At 35.4% G+C, this 9,604-nt stretch overlaps 1 protein-coding gene across 1 annotated transcript; it reads right to left on the reverse strand.

Moving 5' to 3' along the window:
• Positions 1–414: 414 nt before the first annotated feature.
• On the reverse strand, positions 415–7,206 carry LOC25492583 (extensin-2). The gene is made up of 3 exons (XM_039832750.1): positions 5,566–7,206; positions 1,133–2,352; positions 415–472 (listed from the first exon to the last, which is right to left on the reverse strand). The coding sequence occupies exons 1-3, from the start codon at positions 7,126–7,128 to the stop codon at positions 415–417; spliced, it is 2,841 nt and encodes a 946-aa protein (XP_039688684.1). The 5' UTR covers positions 7,129–7,206.
• Positions 7,207–9,604: the final 2,398 nt, after the last annotated feature.

Genomic DNA, 9,604 nt, shown 5'->3' on the forward strand with positions numbered 1-9,604 from the left:
GATTAAAATAACCAAATAGTTTTTTTGTTATGCAATTTAGTGAGTCGATGTTAGTCATTTGAAGGTAAAAATAAACGAAAATATATATATATATATATATATATATATATATATATATATATATAAAATCAAAATTAGCTAAAGGAGATTGATAAATACTGACTTATGAATTAACACCATACATGCACAATTGCACTTGAACCGAAATAATTAGGCTCTTAATTCATTGTAGTGTATAAAATTCTTTTATTCACAAAAGCTTCGATACAAATTAACCAGAACAATGCTGAATATAATTCTTTGAAAAAATTTCAAATAACTATAGCCGGAAGCTTAATAGACGGGAGGCGGGGGTGAGTTGTAGAGATCGGAATGAGATGGAGGAGGTTATGGAGATGGGGGAGGAGGAGACTTCTAAATACAAGGAGGCGGTGGTGAAGGGGTAGGAGGTGGCGGTGACTTATAGACATATGTGTTTACGTGTGTTTTTGGTAAACAATAAAATTAGTTTTACAATGTTGCTTGCAGGATCAAACTAAAAATCGCAAGGCATGTTGTGCAATCTTTTTCCAGAAAATGTTTGAATGTTCATCATAGTCATAGTTTGCTTTATGAACAAGATGACTAAAACTGTTTTTGTATAAGATGAATGTCTTTCGACAGAAATCAGTGAAGAAAATGCAAGTAAAAGACTTAAAAGTTTAAACGCAGTAACTTAAAGAAATGTAAATTGCATTGCATTGAAATAAAATGTGGTTTAGCAAATCATTACAAACATTCTATGACTATTTTCTCTCTAGGCTTAGTACTTTGAGTGTTTGAATTCTGTAAATGAGATTTGTGATCCGCTTTTCCTATGAAACACTACTATATATACATAGAGAAAATAACTGCAAAGACCTAAATTGCTATAAACTGAATGTCTTCGCCAAGAACTGCATGCTTTCCATATGTCTCGACTTCAAACTTGCTTCTTCACAATCCAAAAACTCTGTGGAATCAAAATCTTTCATCGAAAGCTTTCCATTCTCTGTCGAACTCATTACCTTCAACCATGGACTTAGAATGTTTTTATGGCTTTAAACTTCTTTCTTCCTAATGAAAAGCATAAGAAAATATAGGCTAACAATATGGTGGAGGAGGTGATGGAGAAGGTGGAGGTGGAGATTTGTAGTAGTCAGGAGGAGGTGGTGAAGGAGGTGGATGTGACTTATAGACATAGGATGGGGGAGGTGAAGGAGATGGTGGGGGTGGAGATTCATAAACATATGGAGGAGGGGGTGAAGGAGGTGGAGAATTATAGACATATGGAGGAGGTGATGAAGGAGAATGAGGAGGAGGGGACATATAGACATATGGAGGGGGTGGTGAAGGGGATGGTGGTGAAGTAGATGGTGGAGGTGGTGACTTGTATACATATGGTGGGGGAGGAGAGGGAGATGGAGGAGGTGGTGACTTATATAGATATGGTGGAGGGGATGGTGGGGGTGGAGATTTGTAAACATATGGAGGTGGTGGGGATGGAGATGGAGGAGGTGGTGCCTTATAGACATATGGAGGAGGGGTAGGGGATGGAGGTGGCGGTGGCGGTGGCTCATAAACATACGGTGGGGGAGGAGAGGGTGATGGTGGAGGAAGAGACTTATATACATATGGTGGAGGGGGTGAGTGTGACGGTGGTGGTGGGGACTTGTAGACATAAGGTGAAGGAGGGGAAGGGGATGGAGGTGGTGGTGATTTGTAAACAGAGGGTGAGGGTGGGGGAGTTGGGGGTGATGGTGGAGGAGTTGGGGGTGATGGTGGAGGAGGAGACTTGTAGACATATGGAGGTGGTGGTGATGGAGAAGGTAGAGGAGGACTCTTGTAGACATATGGTGGGGGAGGTGAAGGAGATGGAGGAGGTGGTGACTTGTAGACATATGGAGGTGGAGGTGAGGGAGATGGTGGTGGTGGACTCTTATAGACATATGGTGGGGGAGGGAAAGGAGACGGAGGAGGTGGTGATTTGTAGACATGTGGAGGCGGAGGAGAGAGAGATGGAGGTGGTGGGGACTTGTACACATATGGAGGAGGTGGTGAGGGAGATGGTGGTGGAGGAGACTTATAGACATAAGGTGGTGGTGGTGATGGGGATCGTGGAGGTGGATATATGTAGTAATAAGGTGGGTATTTGCAGACATAGGGAGGTGGAGGTGATAGAGATGGCGGAGGTGGGAACTTGTAGTAATATGGAGGTGATTTGGAATAATATGGTGCCTGCTGTCCATGACTTGGACTAATATAGATGAGTTGAGGCAAATGCCTCAACCCAAATGAGGTTCCCATCTTTTTTAAGAATGTGTATTTCTGTACTCAGTTCCTTGGAAGAGTGATAGCTAGTTACTGTGATTGCTTAAGTTTGCATTCTAACTCTTTATATAGTGTTTTCCAAGCATAGATTATAAGATTTTTAATTTTTCAATTGCATTAAGACAGCCTGGCTTAAAGTTTTGAATTATATTTTTATTTCGTGGATGACGTGTTTACTGTTTTTGTATATTTTTTGGTTTTTGTTCATGTCATATTGTATTTTAAAACTTGATGCATTCTGGTCAGAATTCTTTAATACACAAATGGAATGAAGTATAACTTGGAAAAGTAATGCATCATTTTAATTTCCACTGTTTTATAAGTGAAAATGTGTTGTATATGATCTAAATTTGGATTTAAATATTGGTGCAGACAACCATATTTCGTATAAATAAGCAAAATTATGTTTTATGCTATAACTTTTGTGCCACTATTGTCAATGAATTAATAAGCTACTTCAACTTAATTACTTGTGTTGACGTGACCATACGGTACTTTTTTGTTTGGTACATAGAGGAGATGACAAAACCATCATAAACCCACACATATAAAGTGGAGGTATCAGAGTTCGAACCCCGATCATAATATCCGATCTAACAATTTCGACATTTTAAACAGTTGAGCTAGGACTTGTGACGACCATATGGTACTTTATTTAATGTGAAATGGTTATATGTATTGTAGGAATATTTCGTTTTGGTTTAAAAAATTTAATTGACTTGTTGTATATATAATTACTGTCTATCTCAGTCGACCTACCTTCATATAATTTTTTTACGGTTCTTTAAAACAACCATGATTTACTCTAATATTCTTTGATTAGTTCCACCATGAATATGTACGACGGTGGAAAATTTTGAAATATTAGTGATTTTTTGTTTATTTTGGTAGTGTACTAATATTAATATAATTCATTTTTTTGACCAAACTAGTAATATAATTCTATTCAATGTTTATTTGATTTAACAAGACAAAAGAAAAGTACGTTAGCAATGACCTTACTTGTGTAAGAATCTTTTAATATTTTTTTTTTTGCTTTCGTACTGGTTTCCGATCCACCAACGGTGGGCGATTAATCCGGCTCGTGTGTAGAGGCGTGTGTAATGGTCAAGCGTTGTTTCCCCTAAAAATTGAACTCGGTATTTCTCAAGTGTATCTTTGGAAGGAGCTCAAGCAACTTGGTTCAATTTTTTTTTAATATTTAGTTAGTCTCTTAATTAACTACGATATTGTTCAATAAATTTTAACTCAATTATCAAAAATATCAAAATTGTAAGGTTGATGTTGCCATCAAAGTTCGAACTTTAACTTCTTCATTTATGTATGAGTGAGTTTCCATTGATAATTGTCAAACAAATTATTAAGCTTTTGAACTCTTCTAGAATAATTATTATGCATTGTCCATACCAACTGAGCTAAGCTCACAAAGACTGTTTTATTTTATTTTTAATTTTAACGAAAGGGAATCTTTGATCTGAATGTATTTAAATATAAAAAATCAAAGTGAATTTAATTTTAGTGAAATGGTAGCTAATTATTTTAAAATTTACTACCATTATATTCTGTAGCACAATTATGGTAGAAATTCTTATTTTCTTGTAGTGCAAGTTAGTTGCAAGTTTTTTCTTGAAAGGAATTTGTATTTTTTTTTAACTAATGAATGAAAGTTAGTTGCAACATATATATTAGTCACGGTATCTCACCTCATTCTTTTAATCATATTTCTTTGTTTTTGTTTCCCGTTAAAGTATTCCCAATATTTTTATTTTTTTTTAGGGAATATTCCCAATCTTTCTTAAATAGTAACTATCAAGTATCAACAATTCAACATGCATATTATATTCTTTCAAAAAGAAAAAAAATGGTTATACATACTTGTAAGAAAGTACATATATTTTTAGTTTCCTTACTGCTGGCTTCCTAAGACCTGGTAATGTCTCCTTTCTCACTTGACAAAAAATTAATAATCTATGAAGCATAAATATGGTCACTAATGACAGTGGACATCAATAATCATTTAAAAAAATAAATAAATTAAATGTAATTATATACGTCAGTTTTTATTATATCAGACACCGAACACATCTTGAATGAAGCAATGTTGCAAACCATACATGACATAAGGCGCTTAAATGTTAATCAAAACCATTTTCAATGATCAACGATAGGGATATTATTACTCAACACCTCTTTAGAAATCATTCAATCAACTTCCAAAGCGTAATGGTCATGTCATGTAATCAAGTCAGAGGTTGTTACGGTCACCCGTAATGAGGGGCTACGACAAAATGAGCTGCATAACTCTATGATTATTGTTTTTTTTTTTTTTTTAAAGAACTAAAATGATTCTTTTGTAATGTAATTTAATCCAAGTCTTTTGATGTTATACTTAGGTTCTCTCTTTGATTTGACATAACTTAGCACCAAATTTATCTTGTATTTGCATTGTTCTTTCAATATAGTTTTCTTGTTTTTATTTCTTGCATTGTCTTTATGTTATTTAATTAAACTCGTCCTTATGATGAGTGAGTAGTTTTTTTAAGTTTTGGGATTATGAAAAGTAATTTTATGATAAACTTTTCATAATCCTTGTTTTCTTTCTTTTATTTAGTATATGCATTCACCTAATTTATTTTATTGTTTTGTCATGTTCGTGTCATCTCACCGTTTAAACCAAGTTAGTCTCTGTTGTTTGAATTGGACGATCTATTTATTTGTTTGAACTGAACGACTCAAGTTCCATATTGTTTTTCTATGATGTTCGAATTGGATACCAATACCATCACAAACTCATCTCACATGATTAAGTATATAATTAATTATGGTGCTGCGTTGTTATGCTTTAAAAACAAGTGTCCCACAACACAACCATCACAAACTCATCTGACATGAAGAAATTCATGAAAGGCATGTTTATAGAAAGAATAATTTTAGTTCAAAATGAAAGTATTTTTTTTCAAAATTTCATGAACATCATCAAGATTAGCAACAACAAATACGAAACTATATATCAGTATATGAAATTTGATAAAACAGATTAAAATACGCTTCTGAAATAACACTTATACAAAATGATACAACATGGAGTCCAAAGCATAGCTTTATTACAGAGCAGACTTTTATTACTAATGAAAACTTTATTGCAATACAAACAACACAACAATGATCATAGTATAACTATTGGAAGGAGTCAAAATGCATATGTCATCAAGCTTAATACACAGGGGGTGGAGGTGAACTATATTGGTAGGGCTTATATGGTGTAGGTGGGGATTTGTAAACGTAAGGAGGAGATTTATAAACATAGGGAGCGGGTGGTGGGGATTTATAGATATATGGTGGAGACTCATAAACATATGGAGGGGGTATAGGTTTGTAGTAGTATGGAGGAGGTGGTGATGGTGAGGGTGGAGGAGGTGACTCATAAACATAAGGTGGTGGTGGAGGGGATTTGTAGACATATTGTGGAGGAGGAGGTGATTCGTAAACATATGGAGGAGGTGGCGGTGACTTGTAGACATATGGTGGTGGAGGTGGCGACTTGTATACATATGGTGGGGGTGGTGATGGAGATGGTGGAGGAGGAGACTTGTAGACATATGGAGGTGGGGTGTACACATATGGTGGGGGAGGTGGCGACTTGTAGATATATGGAGGAGGTGGTGATGGTGGAGGAGGAGATGGGTAAACATAAGGTGGAGGAGGTGGTGACTTATACACATATGGAGGAGGTGGGGGTGATTTGTAGATATATGGAGGAGGAGGCGATGGTGGAGGAGGAGATGGGTAAACATAAGGTGGAGGAGGTGGTGATTTGTATACGTATGGAGGAGGTGGTGATGGTGGAGGAGGAGACGGGTAAACGTAAGGTGGAGGAGGTGGTGACTTGTACACATATGGAGGAGGTGGGGGTGACTTGTACACATATGGAGGAGGTGGTGATGGTGGAGGAGGAGACGGGTAAACATAAGGTGGAGGAGGTGGTGACTTGTACACGTATGGAGGAGGTGGGGGTGACTTGTACACATATGGAGGAGGTGGCGGTGACTTGTATACATACGGAGGAGGTGGTGATGGTGGAGGAGGAGACGGGTAAACGTAAGGTGGAGGAGGTGGTGACTTGTACACGTATGGAGGAGGTGGGGGTGACTTGTATACATATGGAGGTGGCGGTGATGGTGGAGGAGGAGACGGGTAAACATAAGGTGGAGGAGGTGGTGACTTGTACACATATGGAGGAGGTGGTGGTGATTTATAGACATAAGGAGGTGGTGGTGATGGAGATGGTGGTGGTGGAGATTTGTAGTAATATGGTGGTAATTTGTAATCATAAGGAGGTGGCGGTGACGGGGGTGGAGGTTTATAGTAATTATATGGAGGGAACTTATGGTCATATGGTGGTGGAGATTTATAGTTATATGGAGGGAATTTGTGTTCATATGGAGGTGGAGATTGATAATTGTATGGAGGGAATTTGTAGGCAAATGGAGGTGGTGGTGATGGTGGTGGAGATTTATAGTAATTATATGGAGGGAATTTATGGTCATATGGAGGTGGGGATTTGTATTCATATAGAGGTGGAGATTGATAGTTATTATACGACGGTGGTTTGTAATAGTAAGATGGTGGCGTTGTTGGTTGTGGATAGTTGTAGTATGGTTGTTGGCCTCCATAGTAAGGCTTATCATCAGCGGTAGCAAAAGTACTAATAGCAATCATGCAAAATGCTATTGTATACATGAGTCGAGGCAAATTCCTCGGCTCAATTGATGTTCCCATATTCTCTTAATGTGTAACCTTATATTTCTTCTATTGTTGTATAGAAGATTTGTGTTTTTATTGCTTTAAGTATCGACTTGTAACTCTTTATATAGTGTTATCACCTTCACTATCTAAGGATTTTTTAAGTTGTATATACAAAGTGGCTCAACATTTTATTAGATATCTCGCTTTTGAAGTGATGCACACCTTGCTTTGTCACTATTTTATATTTCAACTTGAAGTTTACAAAGTCAAGAAGTACATGACCTAGGTACTCTTTACATTTTAGATTTGATCAAACATTTCTGTAAAAGAACGAATCAAGAGTGGACTCTTGCTGTTCCCGTTGACTTTTGGAAAATCTCAGGTGATTATGAATGAACGAGTCATTGTGTGAAATAGAAGCAAAAGGAAAATGTAAAATGCATTGGTTAATAGATGATAAATGCAAACAGTGTCCCATGAGCATAGTTAAATCGGTAGTAATATTGTAATATGTGGTGTTAAAATTTGAACCTTATATTCTCAACTTATTTATTTTAAAATGGTAAAATTTTGAGCATTAGGGCATTCGACAAAACAAAAAATATATAAATGCAAATAGTTTTTTTTTTTTGGTTCAAATAATAAGCAGAATTTTTATTTTATTTTATGGGAAATGCAAATAGTAGCTCTTAGTATGATTTGAACAAATGCATTTTATTTTCTAAAACAAAATTGTCAAATTGTTGGTGTAAAACCGTTATTAATTAAGTTAGTGATTTTTTGTGAAAGAACATTTCAAGGGGTTTGTCTAATATAGACCTTAAAAAAAAGGATCAACATGGATCTTTACTATTTTTAGTATGATATAATATTGAGGTTTATAATAATAAAAAAGGAAGTGATCTAATATTTTATTAAAAATTATTAAGGTATGGATCTTTTGACATTTATTTAGTGGTATACAATCTTTGATTAAGTGTTTGACATTTTGCTATAGTATACATCGCTACATAGTTTTGGTACGAAGAATAGTAAAATGATTATTTTATTCGATGAAATTTATGTGAGATCAATATCTAAAATTTGGAACCAACATAAATTTTATCTAAAAAAGTAATAAATGTTAAAAAAGAGTATTTTTAGCACTCTTTATGTTACCAAATATATAACTAATGCATATATAACCTTTACTTATGACAGACGACTTCACTAGGGAGTAGGGGTGAACTATTCATTAGCTTAAAATTTTAAACTTTGACATGGTATATATAATTAATTAATTATCCTGTCTCGCACTTCGTCACACACTTTTTTTACGATAGAAAAGTTGATTTATCATCAATAAAAATAAAAAGTCGCAATACAACTTAATTTTATTTTTTTTGACACGCAATACAACTTAATTATAATGATAAGAATATATCAATATAAGGGATCGTGTTAGTTTTAACATCCTAGTAAATACTTTGTTCAAAAGAAAAAACATCGTAGTAAATACTAAAAATAGTTCAAGAAAATAATAAAAATATTACTTATGTAAGCATAACTTAGTTGATATAATACATTGCATTATATATTCGAGAGATCAAGTTTGAACGTCATATTTTCTACTTATTCTTTTTAAGAGATGAATTTCTAACCGGTATAACACTTAACAAAAAAATAAGACAACAATTTTGATCCCTAGATATGCAACTTGTTGTCAAACTAGTCTCAGACTTGGGATAACACAAAAAAGCTTCTGACACGAAAATTGGTTAGCCCTTATTATATGTGACGTTAGTTTTGAACGTTAAGTCAAGCTAAGTTAGTATTTTTTTTGTTGAGAAAATAGGTGAGTTGGCATATTATCAATTGATTTTAAATCCCTAAATTCCAAAATTCTCAAACCACCTTCTTTTTCTTCTGTTTGAAATCCCAAATCCTTAGTAGTTTTCTTCTTACCTTAATCATCTTCTCCTCGTTGCACTCAAAATCGAGAACCCTTCACTTCGAATAGAAAACCTTAAAATTCACGATTTCACATTCAGAATCGAGATAGCATACCAAGAATGAGGTACTTCTAAGAGGATATGGGTTTGGAATGAAGTCCATCTTTGCTCCATTTAAGATTCCTCAATTTATCCTATTTCAAGTTATAGATGTGTGACATGTGGAAAAAATAAAACCAATGGCTGAGATTAAAAGCTTTGAAAAATGCAATTGTTTAATGAAAACAGAAGCTCACGCGCTTTCATTCTTCAACCGCAACCCTTCTTCTTCCTCTCACCCTCATCACTGTTTCTCCCTCTCCTTCTCGCCGGCGCCGCCGCCACTAACCTCCGTCTCCCTCCATCTACCAGCAACGCTCTCCTCTTTTTCTTACCTCGCCCAAATCACCTTCAATATCATAGGTCACGATTGTCACAGCCGTCACCGCAACTTCAAACCGTTAAAGCTCCACTACTTTTGTTTGTGTCAAGGTGTTATTCATCATTTCATGACTCCACTTTTTTATATTGGTTCTTTA

Source organism: Medicago truncatula, chromosome 4 (assembly GCF_003473485.1).
Source record: "Medicago truncatula cultivar Jemalong A17 chromosome 4, MtrunA17r5.0-ANR, whole genome shotgun sequence".
NCBI classification, from domain to species: domain Eukaryota; kingdom Viridiplantae; phylum Streptophyta; class Magnoliopsida; order Fabales; family Fabaceae; genus Medicago; species Medicago truncatula.